The sequence below is a fragment of the Epinephelus lanceolatus genome, chromosome 10 (assembly GCF_041903045.1).
Source record: "Epinephelus lanceolatus isolate andai-2023 chromosome 10, ASM4190304v1, whole genome shotgun sequence".
NCBI classification, from domain to species: domain Eukaryota; kingdom Metazoa; phylum Chordata; class Actinopteri; order Perciformes; family Serranidae; genus Epinephelus; species Epinephelus lanceolatus.
The window spans coordinates 23,129,294-23,146,574 of record NC_135743.1 but is presented as its reverse complement, the minus strand read 5'-3'; the positions used below and the strand labels follow the sequence as shown (position 1 = coordinate 23,146,574).

Sequence of the window (17,281 nt, the reverse complement as noted above, 5' to 3'; positions counted from 1 at the left end):
TTGTTGTAGTCGTTCTGAATGTTCTCTTACAATTTTTATTGTTATGTATAAATACACCAAAGCTGATGTGAAACCTACTCAGCAATAAAATGAAATCACATACATGCAACATCTGAAAGCTATAAGCAGTTGTGGAATGTCACAAACTAAACCATTTTTAAGTGACTTGCACTTTACTTACTTCTAATCCACTATACTTTAAAAGAAGAGTGTATTTTTAACTTTTTCTTCTTTTTTTTCAAAAGTTATCTTTACCAGTTGCTCACCTTGTGTATAAAGATTTCACAGTCTCAGGTCAATTTCAACTTAATCATAAAATGTGGTGCCTTCCTAGGTGAGACTACAGGTATCAGAAATACTTCATAGATCCCTGGATCACGTTACAGTTGCTCTTATATATCAACATAATGAAATTATAATGTATTATTAAAATATGTACATTATGCTACAATATAAGACAACATGTAGAGAGAAAATTGAAAAATAAGCATTACAAAAAATATGTACAAATATGTGCATCATATATGACAATATATAACTACAGTGCATATAAAAATAAAATTTAAAAAAATCTTGAGAAATTGATCTATAAGTGTGTTTAATATAAATATACGAATTGTATAAATAATGAATAAATAGGAAAATTATTTGGAATATAAATATATATAATTAGCTATAGCTATGCCAAACCATTAAATGTGTATACACTGAAGTGTCAGTAATAATAATTTAATAATAACATAGCTATATAAATATTGATTAGTGCTTCTTACACTGTGACATTTTTAATTATCCCACCACTGTGGATGAGATTTTTATGAAACACGTGGAAACTCTTTTAGTTGCAGAGATTTATATCATTGTCGGAAAATATAAAGCCATAAACATACACACTATAAAATAAATTTAGCACAGATCTCTGTTGAGGCGGAAACACGTATGTAGGTCTACCCCGGTCCCTCCCCTACAGCTGATTGGCTGTATTTGGGGGCTGTGCTGCGCATGTCTGTTGTTTCATTGGACCGAGGAAACGCCATTAATGTACGTACTACAACGTCACACGTAAGGTCAAGAGGAAAGAAGCATGGCCGCTGTGTTGAGAGGGTCTCGGTACCTAGTTGGAAGGTGTTGCAAGCATGCTGACTTTGCATTTGGTAAGGAGAACAAACTGACACCGTGTGCGCGCTGTGCACGTCGCTTTGCTAACTTGAGAAGCTCGGGTTGTTAGTCGAAGGCTCCTCGTGACATGAAAACACTACTTTTGCTCTACATGTTGTGAGAGAAGTTTGAGTGAATTCTTGCTAGTAGACTGGGTTTAGCTTCAGCTTTTGCTGCTGCAGGGGCTTCAGGCAACTATTTAACTGGCCAAGGAGCTTTTCTTTTAAGTTACGTCGTGTTTGCGTGCCGAAGCTACGTGCTAACAGCCAATGCTCGTCTACAACATTTCAAAACGGTGAATGTGGGAACTGTCGACATATGCTTTTGTGTCCTGCTGTGTCCCCGTATCTTTATTTAAGGCACATTATGTAATCAGTCACCGCACACTTTGGCAAGTCAATTATTTGTATAAAGATGGAGGTGGCTCTCTGCAGAGGGTTTCAACACAGGCACCATGTTCTGTTTTAAAAATAAAACTTTAATATATTTTGGACTTTTTAAGTTTGCACGCAATGCATTATCATTTAGATCATCTTTGGTTTAGATGCAGTATTGTGGGAACAAATGTTAGTAAAACAGCCTTACAGGATATATCTCCTCTGTTATTAGTATAAAGACAATTTTAAAAGTTATTTCTTTGACTCATTTCTGTGAACTTAAAATGAAATGCTTGTCTTTTATAAGAATGTTCTGTTATCAAGGCTTGGTACAATTAGATTAGATGACTTTGGACTGAAGGGCGATTAGATTGGGATTTCATACCTACATGAAATTTAAGCATGTTAATACATTTCATCGAATCACAGTTTTACATTACCTTTATTGTTAATTTTCTACAAAATAAAAACTAAGATATTCCATACATGATGTCAGGGGAAACAAGGCATCAAATGTAAAGACAAGCACACAAGCATTTTTGTCCTTGAATGTATGATAAGGATATTTACCATTGATCCATGGCCGGTATTGCAGTCTCCACAAGGTCTATGGCCTCCAAGACACCGGTGGGGTTTGTTGGTCTTGGCAACATGGGTAACCCAATGGCAAAGAACTTGCTGAAGCATGGATACCCAGTCATTGCTACCGATGTGTTCCCGGAGTCCTGCAAGGAAGTGCAAGAGCTGGGCGCTCAGGTGAGAGTGTAAAATATACACAAGTCTTTTATATTTGATTCAGTTTTCACCTGTTTGTTCCCCTCTCATCCTGTGATTGTGTGTGTTTTCTCAGATTGTGGATAATCCTGCTGATGTAGCGGACAAAGCTGACCGCATCATCACCATGCTCCCCTCTAGTCCAAATGTCGTAGATGTGTACACCGGACCCAATGGCATTCTCAAGTATGCTTTTATTTCTCTTTTAATACATGAATAAAAACCTCATGGATTTAAGTCGGATTCTAAATCATGTCGTTCTCTCAACAGAAAGGTGAAGAAAGGCTCCCTGCTCATTGACTCCAGCACCATTGACCCATCTGTGTCGAAAGAGATGGCTGCTGCTGCTGAGAAAATGGGGGCAGTTTTTATGGATGCACCTGTATCAGGAGGTACATTTTACATATTTAATCACGATATAGGTTGGACAAAATCTTGTGCAATTCACTGTCTAATCTTGAAATGCACTCAGTTGTCAGGTTATCGGGTAGCCTTTACAAAGCCTAATAAATCCCTCTTCACAAAGGTAATAATGTTTAGTTTTGGTTGAAACTATTTTAGAGAGGTGTTGATTCCACTTTGTTGGCTATTGTGGAGCTGCGAACTGTATTGCATTAAACTGAAAGATGTCTCAAGTCAGCTCCCACTGAAATAAATGGGTGGGGGTTTCTTTAGACTGGCAACTGAGTGTATAGTTTAAAACTTTTTGAGAACATGCCTTATCTGTTGAATGGATTATTTCCTTTTGTTGTTCAGAAAAATTTAATTCCAACCAATCCAGCACTCCTGTAATCCTACATTATTGCAAGGCTGTAACAGGCAATTGTTTTAATTATCAATTAATCAATCACCTATTCTCCTGTTTAATTGTATGGTCTATAGAATATCACTAAATAACTAGATACACCCATTGTAGGTGAAACAGTAGCTCACTGGGTTGGGCACATACCATTAAAGGTGAGTTCTTACAGCTGCAGCACAGGTTTGAGTCAGTTTCACTGCTGCAGGTCTTCCCCTCTCCCCCCTTACTTTCACGCCCTTCTCACTATTATTATAAGGCATAAAAATGCCATAAAAATGTCTTCCAAAAAAACCCATCACAAGCTCCTGGTGCCCATTGTGACCTTGTTCTTGATCTTGTTTTGCCAAGATACTTAGCTTACTATCACAGAAGTCTGAAAAAGCTGAAAATATTAAAATTTGAACATGATTTTCTTGTCATTTCTGCTTCAAAGGTTATTGAAATGATTAATCAGTTATCACAGTAGTTGCAGATTTATTTTCTATTGCTTGACCAACCAACTAGGTGTTTTAGTTCTACATTATTTGAAAGGAAGTTTCAATTACAGTTGTTTGATACTGATACCAGTATCAGTAACACCGCCTTAAACGCTGGATTGGGGATTTGCAAGTACACAAGTCTATGTACTGATCATATACCATGTGTTTTACTGATAAACTTTAAAGTGCTTTCTAAACTGAATGAAACAGCAGTTTTCCCATAAATCCATGCACAGCAGCTCTAAAACTGTAGCCTACACAGCAGGTGGTGCCGTGCAGCATTATAGCAGCTACTGTTTTAGAGTGTCAAAGAAGAATTCATTTCTGGTTTTAAAAAAAGTGTAAGGTTAGCCATCGATAAAATGTCAAACTAGATAATAACAGAACGTTCTTTAGCATTCGTTCCCTGTTTTTATATATATATATGTATGTATATATATATATATATATATATATATATATATATATATATATATATATATATATATATATATATATATATATACATACACATACACACACACACACACACACACACACAGGGTTTAACCTGAGCTGTGCACAGGACTGAGGATTCAATATATCATTTAACATCCATAGATGGCTAGAAGTGTACAGCTGTTCATTTCTTTCTTCGTGCAATGGTATCAGATCAGTACTCTGTATCATCGAGTTCAGGGATCAGAATTGTTACTGGGAAGGAAAAGATAGCATCGAAACATCTCTAGTTTCAACTATCTACCAGGTGTGATCATGAGCTCTGATATGTATTACAGTGTATGTATTGTATGTGTGGAATGCAGGGAAGGGACTCTTGCTCTCGGGGCAACATACTAACTGAAGTCACCAGCTGCTTTAATGTTATGTCATGTTGAACTGTGAATAGACATTGGCATTTCAGCACTTTTCTTGTTGGTGACAACTTAGCTACAGTCACAGTTAATAAAGAACACCAACAGTATCAGGCAGAAGAGGAGGAGGAGGAGGAGGAGGAGGAGGAGCTCCTGCCTGCACACATGTTCCAAGCTGTAACGTGTGTGCTCTCTGACTTTCATGGGGGTCCACACAGAAACAGTTTGTTTGAACTTGGCCTCGTCCACGTCAGGACGGCCACTTTCTTTGAATTGATTCTGGTCCATTTTATAGCCTGGCCCTAAAGATTAGTAATGATTTATATGTTTCCGTCCTGTGGTAGTGCACATGGATTAAAGTTGTCCAGCTTTCCGCCTTGAACTTGTGCCTGTGTGTGTGTGGGGCCGGCTGGTTAACCGGTGCAAACCTGAAGTGTATGTCATACTTTGATATATCACGTCAATCACCTAAATGAAACTTTTTTTGAACATCTCCAGTGGTTAGATGGAAATCAAAAGAAGTGCAGTGGCATGTTGGTGACTGTTTAATCCAGCGTGGTTAAAGTTTAGACATAAAAGCACACATGGTGGTGGGGACGTAATTGAGTCAGCATGTGTCTGACAGTTTCTTTGTGTGAAAAAACAGAAAGATCAGATGAGATAAGGGCCATCTTTCATTTTTCCTCGGACTGGAATTCTTATCTTAAAAGAGTAGAGGTCTGAAATAACATAACTACAGACTGGTAAACAGGTGCTGGTGAAGAGAAATCTGTGTGTGTGATCATTCCCAGGAGGGTTATATGACATCTCTGATAGGGAGTGACCACGCAGTCTTCTAGTAGACCGTCTTGGACAACAATTGGATTACGTTTGACAAAAAAAATGTATGTGTTTAATTTTTGTTTTTTGTTTTTTTCCAAAATACTGTTGAGTAAACAACAGTGCTTCTCAGGTCTCAGCTCTCACTTTAGATGCATGAGTGAAGCGTTTGCATTTGAAAGCAACAGGCACAGTTGAAAGGAATTCCCCCACAAACCTGCTTTCTGACAGCTTCAGTATTTTCACCAAGGGGCGTGTTACATAAACATCGATGGTCCCACTCCAGAGAGAAATATACCTTTTGTCATCTGTCAACCACAGATGGGATATTTTGGACAGGTCTTACTGGTTTTTGTGCTATGAGGACATGCTGTAACTTGTTTTCCAGTCGCTTCAGAAATTAAAGAGTCGATGTAAAGAATTACGATTATCAATTATAAATTCAATAATATGAAGTTGTTAAAAAATATGTTGTACAAGAATGACACGTTGTTCACTGTCACAATCAGTATTCACTGTTATACAGATTTCTCATCTTGATTCTCCAAGACTACATGTCTGTGAGAAGAAGTTAAAGTTGCTGCACTACTTCAAAATGTCGTTGTTGTGCATGGCAGAAATCTCTTTACCCTGAATGAATTTTGGAGTCATTACCTATGCATTTGTTATTTCTCAGCTTGACTGTTGTAGCTCCCACCTGTCTCCAGCAGCTCAGTCGTTAAAGACTCCAGTTAGTACAAAATACTGTTGGCAGACGTCTCGTGAGGACCAAGAAGGGGGAAACCTATAACACCCATCTTGGCTTCTCTCCATCGGCTTCCTGTAAACTTTAGTATTAATTATTAGACTATGTTGGTTAATTTCTTGGCACCCATGTGGCTTGCACCTGGTAATGCTACATGACTGTGATTTTAACCCCATGTGAACCTGAACACACTGTCAAATGTACAAATGGTTCCAAGAGCAGCTGTTTATAAAACTAAGCGAGGGCTGACAAACTTTTTCCGAGTGTCCCAAAGCTTTGGACTGACTTGGAATGGACAGTGAGAACAGACGACATAAGTTATTGTCCGTGTCCAGATCTTTTTTGAAAAAGACATTTTTACAGACTTGTTTTTTAGCATTTAACCTTGGATGCTGTACTGTTTTCTCATTTGTATCACTTTTTATATGAGGTACATTGTTATTCGGTTTTGATTCATTGGTCCCCTGCGTTTACAGTGAGTCAGTCATTGTAGTTCCAAACTACTACAGGAAAGGGACACATTATTTTCACCCCAAAAGCATGTCCATTAATCAATCATTTTGGGCCATGCTTGAGACCTTTATAAATATATCTTATAGCCACAAAGTGTTCTTTTGAAGTTTTTTTTTCCCTCTGGATTTATTTCTTATTAGAGTCAGTATTACAGAGATGCAGAGCTGACAGGAAGTGAGTGGAGAGAAATGTGAAACAACGTGCAACAAAGGCTCATAAACATTAATTAATTGTCTCCCCATCCCACTGAAAATATGTTGATTGTGCTGCACCTCTGTGTTCCAAAGAAAGCTTTGTCAAACAGGACATGGCTGTTGTCAGACAACAAAACAGTTCATCATCATCTCTCTGTCTTTGGAGAAGTTTGATGGGTCTTCCATGCTGTTTTACCGTGAACTTAAGTGATACGTGTCAAAAGAATTTTATTTTTTAGTTACAACATGAAAAAAATCTGCTAATTGCCAACATGAGCCACAAAGTAGCTGCTATTCAGCTACTCTAAGAAGGCTGTAATTAACAATAACTACTTTCAGCACATTCATATAATTGCCTTTAATTTCCTTTTCATCACTGCATTTGAACTGATGATCGCTACATCCATACATCTCTGCATGTTTGCACGTGGTTCATTCTACATAAGCACAATTTTGCATTCCCAGGTGTGGGGGCTGCCAGTTCGGGTAAACTGACTTTTATGGTTGGAGGAGCAGAGGAGGAATTTACTGCAGCCAAAGAACTGCTCACCTGCATGGGAGCTAATGTGGTGTACTGCGGTCAGGTTGGAACTGGACAGGTATGGGCAGATATTTCATATTTTCCAGGAATTGTTGCAATGCATTCATCATTTAGATAAAGTGCTATTGTTATTTTCATGTGTTTAAGTTTCATGAGTGAAGATAGCAGATGAATGAGAGTTTTTGATAAGATTTAAAAAATGTAAGATGATGTTCAGGATACTGAAATCTAAAATACTTGTCATCTTGTTACAGGCTGCTAAAATCTGCAACAACATGCTTCTAGCCATTGGAATGATCGGGACCTCAGAGACGATGAACTTGGGAATCAGGTGAACCTTATCTTGGTTACAAATAATAGCACATGCAGTCAATTTAAATCAGGGCAGCATGTGCAGCAGCAGTACACTTTGTGTAAATAAAAGGGATTTGTCTTCACTCACAGACTCGGTCTTGATCCTAAACTGTTGGCCCAGATCCTGAACATGAGTTCAGGTCGGTGCTGGTCCAGTGACACCTACAACCCTGTGCCTGGAGTCATGGAGGGCGTCCCCTCTGGGAATAACTACCAGGGAGGCTTCGGCACCCAGCTGATGGCTAAGGTTAGTTTAATGACCTCTTGCACTGTACTACATTTACTCTCCTAATCATAGAATTACAATTGAGCATTTGGGTTTCCACAAACATTTCATCTTTAGGTTTCTACATGTTGACCTTGTTATTATGACATATATTAGGAAAAAAAATTTATACTGGTGTAGAAAAATACCATACACTTCAGTATTGCAATGTTTTTTTTAAAATACTGTATCGATTGTGAAAAATACTACTGATTTTTAATGAAGTTTACATGAAAAGAATTTGAGGTAGTGATGTATTTTGTTTTGTGTTTAGACCCCTGACTGCTAGATAGCTGTGTTATAATCTTTCTTCAGAAATTTGACTCTTCCACTCAAACGTTACAGCATATGGCTAGCATGTTACAGGGTATGTTATGAATACAAATATAAAAAAGTAATGTTTTTTTCTGAGTGTACACATACAGCGGTGTGATCTTCATACTGTGATAGTTTTCCTAAAATTAGATTTAATAAAATGGCAGTATATCGCCTTGTTTACAGTATCACAATATATTGAATTGTAACTCTTGTATCGTGATATGTATCGTATCGCCGCATTCTTGCACATACATAACTAATATTTTGTGGCTGTAATAGTTTTGTTTCCTCTAATTATTGTTGAGAAACCATTTGTTTTCTATTAGCCCCAATTTTTGGAACATAAATACGTGTATATTTATGTTTGGATTTAAGTGGATTGTTGTGATTCATATACTGTATATGTAGCAGAGTTAGTCGGAAACTAATTTCTCTGCCATATGTTGTGCATGTGACGGGGATTTAAGACACAGTGTTGGAAAAAAAAATTCTATCTTAGGTCACACCACTTAAAATGATGCAGTGAACTACTCAGCAGTAGTTTACATCCCTCTTAAAAGGTAATCAAGCCCATATTATTGCAACATAAAGAAAAATTCTCTGTGGTGGGTGGACTGGTGGTTTTGGTTTTAGAGTTTTAATTTTCAGCTTTGTTGGTTTTCTAATGTATGTTTGCTTTTCTTTTTTTCAGGACCTAGGCCTCGCACAGAACACAGCCACTAACACAAAGACTCCTGTCCCCCTCGGCTCCTTAGCCCATCAGATCTACCGTATGATGTGTGCACGCGGTTATGCCACTAAAGATTTCTCCTCCGTGTTTCAGTTCCTGCGTGAGGAGGAGGGCCAGTAATGTCAGCCTCCACCCCGTCCACAGCCTTGCCAGGCCTGGCCCTGCACAGGACTAACGTAGGGTAGTTAGGGTGCATTTTGCCCCCGAGGACTTTCTTTTTCAAAGTTGTGAAAGACATGAAGCCAAGAGAGCTCCAACACAGCGTGACAGATCATGTGAGCACTTCTCTCCTATTGGAAATCATGTTTCCTGTGTGATCTAGCCTTTTAATATGCAACACTCCCTTCAGTTTTAGAAGCCAGTGAACTGTCAGATATATGGAGGATCCAAGAGATTAGTGGACTGTCACGCAGTGGCAGCTCTGCACATCTTACAACTTATAATGCAAAGAGTCTGGTGGGAATCTGTGGTGTTAATTACTCATTCACTCTGTTTCAAACATAGTTTAGTCTCCACATATTTATCTATAGTTTGTGATCATTTCTTTATGTTGCTGTCTTTTTCTTTTCATGGGGGGGTTACTTCTCTTCACAATGGAAATGTTACTTTGGGGTAAGAGTGTCATATCATATCCTGTTAGGAAATAAAGACAAACTGTGATGTCTTCAACTTTGTGAACTGTTAATTTACACCTTCCCTTAAATTCCATTCACTTTTTCTTTCTGGATTTGGATGTTAACAAAGTAAACTTAAAATATTAACAGATTTTTCTTAAACCAACCTTGTTGAATGTTTGCTGCAGATTTGTTGTGGTGATGACATTTATTCTGGTTTTGTTGGAATAACTCATTGATCCAACAAGCACAGCTCAAATAAGTGAATTCATGCAGTCCACAAACTTGCAAGCAAATGCAGCCAAACCTTACACACAGAGGATGAAGGATACTTTTTTCTCACGATGAAAATGGCAATTTAAATTCTAAATGCCTGGACACGCCATGCACAATGTTCCCTCCATGGCTGAGCGCTTGTAAATTAAATAGCTCCCAAATGTTCTAGTTTGCATCGTGTGTCCCACTGATTCAGAAGTCACGATGAAACGTTGAGCAAAGCTTGGCTGCAGAGCAGATGCAGCGGCGGGAAGAGAAGCACGGCGCCGAAGCTGCGCCTGTTGTTCCAAAACGAAAAGGACGCATCAAACTTTTTCTGAGTTAGAAATAAATTATCCAGCACAAGCTCCCCGCTAATGAAGATTTGGATATTTATTATCGCCTGCTCCCTATAGCCATGAAAGAAATCTGACTGCTGCATCACGCATCCAGCCTCAGTAATTTTTACTGACGTGTGGACCTCCTTTCTATCCCCACTTAGGCCAGACCAGGAGGGCGGCATGTTTCTGATCTAGTTTGCCAAGAGCCACTGAGGGGCCAAGGTGCCATAGGTCATGCGATCACAAGACAAACCCATAAAAAGTCCATTAAGCACTGTAGGCTAAGAGCCGCGTTGTCATCTACTTGATAGGTACTGCAAACAGAGCAGCGCTTTGGTCTCAGGCCTCCAGCAGACTGACACACACAGCCTGACATCATCTGCTGTAGCACGCACGTAATCCCCTCGTGCTCGGTCTCTTCAACACTTCTTTATTTTAATGAGATTTGCATTCAGCATCCATTTGTGTTTATTCATAAACTTGGTGTTGACGCAGTTTTCTACCATGTGCATAGAGGCTACTTGGAGCTAGTTACAGGAGTCTACACGCATCAGCAAACAGATGCATATGTGATTGATAAGTTAGTTAGATTTGACGGTGGAGGAAGGTGCGGATGTTGTGTCCTAACAGGGATGACTTAGAAAATGACTTTGCTGCTGTTTTCTTGTTCCAAATTGTTCTCAATCAATACTCTAGCCTGTAGTGCAACAAGTCATTGTTGTCGTCTAAGCAACGTCCGCATGAATTTGACAATAGACCTACAGACCTAGACCCTTAGGCCTGTTGTCAAGTCTGTGTGGTTTTAATTTTAACCTCCTTATCCAATTGAAAGCGTTTTTACACTGCTATATTACAAAAAAAAGGGGAAAAAAAGAAGAAACAAAATTCTACATTTTAAGGACCCGTAAAACCGCCCTGCGCATATTTATGAGACCCACCGTGCAAGTCAAAACTTAGTCAAAATACAATAATCAACAATCAGTTTCACAGGTTAATTTTTATTTATTAAGCCCGGCTCTGTTTAGCTGTCATCCTTTAACAGGTAATCTTAAAATCATTTGATTACAGTGACTCAAAATGTTTTATATTTGAATATTTCCGATTAATTGTAGAGATTTTGTTGTAAATTGGCATCAAAGTTTCCAGTTTCACCAATTATTTTATAGTCTACTTATTACTGTTTGCATGATAAAATCAAAGAACTGCATTTTATTATTTTTTTATGTCCTTACTGCGTCTTTGGCCACCGTCAGTAATAATACCATCTGGGTTATCATGTTAATGTGTGTGTGTGTGTGTGTGTGTGTGTGTGTGTGGACGGCATATTGAAAATAAAATGACGAACGAGTTACGAGAACGAACAAGTTAAATATATCAGCACATACTTTATCACCATCTCAAGACCTAATTTCATTTTACGCATGGATCATCTTTTTGTGTAACTGTCTTATATACCAGTTCCTAGCAGCTGCTTGAGACAGACAGCCGCTCTGATGTGTGAACAACGTGGCTGAGATGATCCCTCTCCAGCCAACGCTCACTTTCACTGTCGGTTTCATGCGAAATTTAAAAAAGGCCACTTTCTATTCAAAATGCAGCGGTAAACAAAAAAAGGGCGGTTATCATAACAATGCAATAAAAACAAATATCAGACACGAACCTCCTCAGTAACATAAAACATAATGCTTTTCTCCCTGAGACGTAGACCACTACTCGGTCTTGCCCACAAGCTCTGAACTTGGGCCATAAAGATTTACAGCCTCAAAAGGTGGGAAAACTCTATTAAAAATAAAAAGGTGCTCAAATTTAGGTGGGTATACATTTCTCTGCGTCTGTGGTCTCACATTAGAAATGTAAACCAAAAATGAACTCTGAGAGTTGAAACAGTATTTAGTTTGACACTAATCTTAACCTTTCCAGTGCACCCACAGCTGAGTGTTTCAGTGCCATACATAGGCTCAACGTAAACATCTTATTTTTATTCTTGCACTACAGACTCGCGAGGGGTTTGTTTGTGTATCATATGTGTGGCTCGATGCCACATTTACGTTTTTAGCTGTGCGTCCTGCAGAAGGAAAACAAGAGCCCTCCATAGAGGCATTTTACGCAGAATAGAAATATGTAGGCACGCTGAGGAAGAGTTTATTTTCCTTTTGGTCACTTTTTCACTCCAGCAGGAGGATTGTAATAAACAATCCTCAGCTTTGATTTCGGAGATTTGATGCAAATATATTTTTGTCATCGCCGATGTCTGGGATTAAAGAAAGAGAGGAAAACAAGTTTATGTAACTTGTCTTCAAACCGAGCACAGAAACCTCCTCTTCAACATTCAGCGGTGTTTTCTCTTCGGGCTTCCTGGCGTGATGTGCCTATTTGGCCAGACTGCAACTTTCAACTTGACCTTGGCCTCCAGCCGCGTCTAACCCGTATGAGGAAGAGTGCAGCCAAATGTGGCATACTTTTGGTATTTTAGTGGACACTGAGCGGGTTTCTGCATTTACATGCTGCAGCGCCAATTGTACGGATAATAACATTTATTATGGTTGTTATAATATAGGTTTTAAATGTATCCATAAGGCACTGATCTGTGTTTATTTTCTTTTAAAAAAATCTGCATGCATAATCGCTTAAAAGCCTCTCTCCTAGCCAGCCAGTCCGCTCAGATAATTTGAGAACATGATTGTACACTTTTAAAAAATCTGCAGGGTCTGACTGAAAGCACATTACAAGGTCCAGTCTTTAGATATAAAAGCAACATCATTTTAAATCCACATATCCGAAATAAATATTGCTTTGCGCTTAGATATAGAGCTTGTGAAACCGACATGGCACGCGTAATTACGCATCCATTACGCCCTAAAAAACTGCATAAATCATTTTTCTTTTCAAATATTTTTCTTTCTCACCCCACGTGTTACACAATCCATCACTAAGCATGTTTTGATGACAGTACACGACAGACAGCTTTGCCTCTCCATCCCACTTCCACTCACTTTCACTAGTAAGATTTCAATATAATGTTTGGGAAAAATACCCTTATGTATATGCTGATGTGCTGTACATCTTCACAAATATACAGCTTGATCTGCACTATCTGATGTCTAGACGTTTATCATCTCCTTTGCATATCACGTGTTTGGCCCTGGCCAATAACCTTGCGATCTTTATGTACTCAGGCGTGTTGGTATCGTTACTCTGCCTGAGTCCCTGTCTCTGCTCAGTCGTGGGGATTTTGAAAAAGAGTTGGTCCTCTCGATGTAAGGCATGCTATGACCGCTTCATTACTCCTCCACTCGCACTGGATTGACCCGGTGATGTTTCTCTACGACAACGGCTTGGATGACAGAAGCAAGAACATGGAAGGATTTACTGGAGGCAATTTTGCTGCAAACCAGTGCAGGAATTTGTTAGCGCATCCAACCTCGCTGGCTCCGAGCACCACCTACGCTGCGAGTGAGGTGCCAGTCTCTGGCATGGGGGAGCCTGGCAAACAATGCAGCCCCTGTTCTGCCACTCAGAGCTCGCCCAATGCATCTTTGCCTTATGGATATTTTGGCAGCAGCTATTACCCATGTAGGATGTCACACGGCAGCGTCAAGGCTTGCGCGCAGCCCTCTGGTTATGGCGATAAATACATGGACTCATCGGTCTCTGGTGAGGAGTTCTCGACAAGAGCAAAGGAATTTGCGTTTTATCAGGGCTATTCCTCGGGTCCTTACCAGCCCAGCTACTTGGACGTCCCTGTCGTACCTGCGCTGAGTGCTCCATCTGAGCCAAGACACGAGTCTCTGCTGCCTATGGAGCCCTACCAGCCATGGGCCATCACCAATGGTTGGAGTGGTCAAGTTTACTGCACCAAGGAGCAGCCACAGTCAAATCCCCTGTGGAAGTCCTCTTTACAAGGTATGTTTTATGAACACAAACAATATGCAGTGTTCATGGGAAGGTGCGGTTAAACTTGTGCATGTAAAAATAAACATTTTTTTCTCACTGTTAATATTTAATAATTCGTCTGAAACAAGAAAATCAAATACAGAAAATGCAAAAAGATTTTCGTTTTCTCTCTGATGCAACCGAGCAGATTAAAATGTGACACTTTTTATTTTTGTCCTCCACAGACACTATATCTGGTGGAGACAGCTCTGTGCGCCGTGGGAGAAAGAAGCGTGTGCCATACACCAAGGTGCAGCTCAAAGAACTGGAAAGGGAGTACGCCGCCAATAAATTCATCACCAAAGACAAAAGGAGGAGGATATCCGCGCAGACAAACCTGACAGAGAGACAAGTGACAATCTGGTTTCAGAACCGGCGCGTAAAGGAGAAGAAAGTCGTCAATAAATTCAAGAGCCCCGGTTAGCTCTGGAGACACTGAACCAGGAGGTGAACAGGGCCTTCATCTTAAAAAAAACTGTGCTATAATTTATTACATTATGAACGGTTTCTTTGTCGCCAGAGCGGCTCTGTTTTGACCTACACATTTCCTTCCTCACATTTTAATTGGAACCAGTCGATGCGGCCTGTTGACAGAAGATCGGAAATGGTTTGCAACATGTTGACCAAGGCGATTCTGCGAGGGATGCCTGATCTCTTTAAAATATTCACTAAACAATAAGAGATTTAGGCCTTAAAGGCACAAGACACCCGGAGAAATCATGCGCTTTTATTCCACTTAATCCAACCCATAAATTAAGATTGAAGCCTCTGGAATAAGTTACAATATTCGTCTTTAGACAGTGATGCAGTGGGAAACTAACAAACTGTCACCTTCCGACTGTGATCATCACAATGCAGACAGGCTAAAACAAATATTTAATAATAGAAAATGGATTTTGAAAATTATATTTTCAGCACGCTTAAGAGAAAAAACATGTCTCCATACTCTGTCTTTGCAGAGCCAGTAATATCTTGGGTGTATACATAATTCAATTATACAGCTATTCTCCACTCCACAGTTTGGAGGCTTAAAGAGTTTACACTTCATCCTTTCTATTTAAAATAAGCCTATGTTACTCAAACAGCAAATATCTGACACGTGATCAAACTAGCCTGAGCATTTCAATAGGTTTGCCCACACTGTGTCCACGTCACTGTCTTTTTTTTTTTTTTTTTTTTTTCCTAAACAGGGTTTGACTCAGAAAAACTCTCCTGTCGAACAGGCTGACCTATGCAATTTCTGTCAAGAACAGTAATCATATTTAAACATGTAAATACTATCTGACTGCAACTATCTATCCTCCCTTTTTTGACTGCAATAGCCAAAGTTTTTTGACAATAAATGTTTGAGAGACGCCATGTGATCTTGTCATTTTCATTCATAGGTGTTTTTTTTGTTGTACAAATTAGAAACGAATGTTTAATCGATCGAGGATAACCTTTACGAATATTTTCCACGGTAAAATTAGAAATTGCTGTAGTATATTCCCTCCACTGTGAGTGTGTAGAGGCCCACAGGCCTGTGTGAGCTCAGAGTCTCTGTGGGCTTCTACCATTCACAGCTTATGTCTCCATCTAGTGGCGAAGCTCTGTCAGCACAGCGTGTGTCCACAGACTGATGTGTGTATTCTCTCTGCAGAAGCATTTGTTTGAGTATGTTTATGTGTTTTCTAAACATTCCCATTACATATATATTTGTCTTACCTTTTATTTACACAAATGTTATATTTCAGCTTTGACAGTAAGTTTGGAACTCAAAACCTTATTGTATTAGTAATAAAATACCTCTGTTTTGGATATACAAATATTTGGGCGACAGAAAAATTATACTGATATAAAAGTAATGACAGATTTTACACAATATTTAAGTTGAAGCCTTTTTTAAATCATGGTACAGTTCAAACACCATCATGATAATGACTTAACTACACATTCATTTTTTACGTATATATATAGCCTTTTTTTCAATACTCATATTGTAGCTGAAGCATATTTCTTCTTTCTTAATTATAAAATTAGTTCAAAAAGTGAAAAAATTACCTGCCGGATCACTTTGTTTGTATTTATGTTTCATCATGCTTTTACTTTACGCACGTGAAAACTGTTGTCTGATCTTGCATTTTTTATCGACTGCAACCTGAATTTTCGTTACAAAAATGCCAGTTAAAAAAGTTAGAAAAACATTATCCGATTCATGCTCATATTTGATAATTAATACTCAATCGAAAACGTAAATATTAAAGATGCAGTCTGTTATATTTGTGTAAATTCATCAAGTCCTCGCATGACCTGCTCTTCATGTGTTTTCATTTTGTTTTGATGGTGATTATATCCATCTCATGTTGGAACAAAAACTTAAAAATCTGCCTTTAAAAGCTGGATTTAAACAAAACCTTATGACATGAGAAATGTGTGAGAGAGAGCTCGTGGAGAGGCCTGTTAATCCGCCGTCCAACAACCTCTCATCTTTTACGCACAACTCTTTTCTCAAAATGTGAGTGTTGATATTTGGCCTCGTACCTATAGTTTAGTACTGTGGGCTTATTATGACTGTGTTATGGTGTTAAGATGATCCACGTGATTTTATCATAATCACATATCGACATGTATACTATCACCTTCTTTCACATGATTCTCGGACTCCATAAAAACACAGTGTGCGTAAAATATTTCCTATTTTCCCATCAAATTAAAATCAAATCTACTGGAGCTGGAGCATCGCACTGAGCTCAAACCCGTCCAACTCTAACAGCAGCAGGCAAATTTCTCATCTTGCTCAAGAGCACTTGCAGATTCCTGGTTGTTGATTGATTGGAAAGATGTACCTTCTGATACAGATAATGATTTTAGAAAACTGAAATGGTGTCAGCTTTTGGACTGCCGTCACTGTCTCTTTACAGTTTGGGGATGATGGGGATGAAAATATTCTTGCACATTGTTGTGACTGAATCTCTTTAGAAATTCTTTGCATGCGTAATGAGGTGTCCCCTCTGTTGTTCTGTGTCATTGCTCCCCCTAACAGCCAAACAGGTTAATGCACCTCACTCCAAAAATGTCACATAAAACAGGCTTGAACCGTGCTGTATGAATGTGTGACTGCATCGATAATAGCCAAATAACTAATATAGGTATAAAATACTTAATAAAACCCTAATCTAATAATAAACACTTGAACATTTTCACTTAAATTTAATCAAATTTCAAGGAGGAAACTGGAG

General features: G+C 38.9%; 2 protein-coding genes across 2 annotated transcripts; both read left to right on the top strand.

Moving 5' to 3' along the window:
• The first annotated feature begins 1,024 nt into the window (after positions 1 to 1,024).
• On the top strand, positions 1,025 to 9,589 carry hibadhb (3-hydroxyisobutyrate dehydrogenase b). Its single transcript, XM_033641762.2, has 8 exons — positions 1,025 to 1,154; positions 2,131 to 2,291; positions 2,386 to 2,495; positions 2,580 to 2,701; positions 7,178 to 7,311; positions 7,508 to 7,584; positions 7,698 to 7,854; positions 8,882 to 9,589. Exons 1-8 carry the CDS (start codon positions 1,085 to 1,087, stop codon positions 9,038 to 9,040), a joined length of 990 nt encoding a protein of 329 aa, XP_033497653.1. The 5' UTR covers positions 1,025 to 1,084; the 3' UTR covers positions 9,041 to 9,589.
• A 3,750-nt stretch (positions 9,590 to 13,339) lies between these two features.
• hoxa13b (homeobox A13b) lies at positions 13,340 to 15,558 on the top strand. Its single transcript, XM_033641276.2, has 2 exons — positions 13,340 to 14,033; positions 14,249 to 15,558. Exons 1-2 carry the CDS (start codon positions 13,400 to 13,402, stop codon positions 14,485 to 14,487), a joined length of 873 nt encoding a protein of 290 aa, XP_033497167.1. The 5' UTR covers positions 13,340 to 13,399; the 3' UTR covers positions 14,488 to 15,558.
• The last annotated feature ends 1,723 nt before the right edge of the window (positions 15,559 to 17,281 follow it).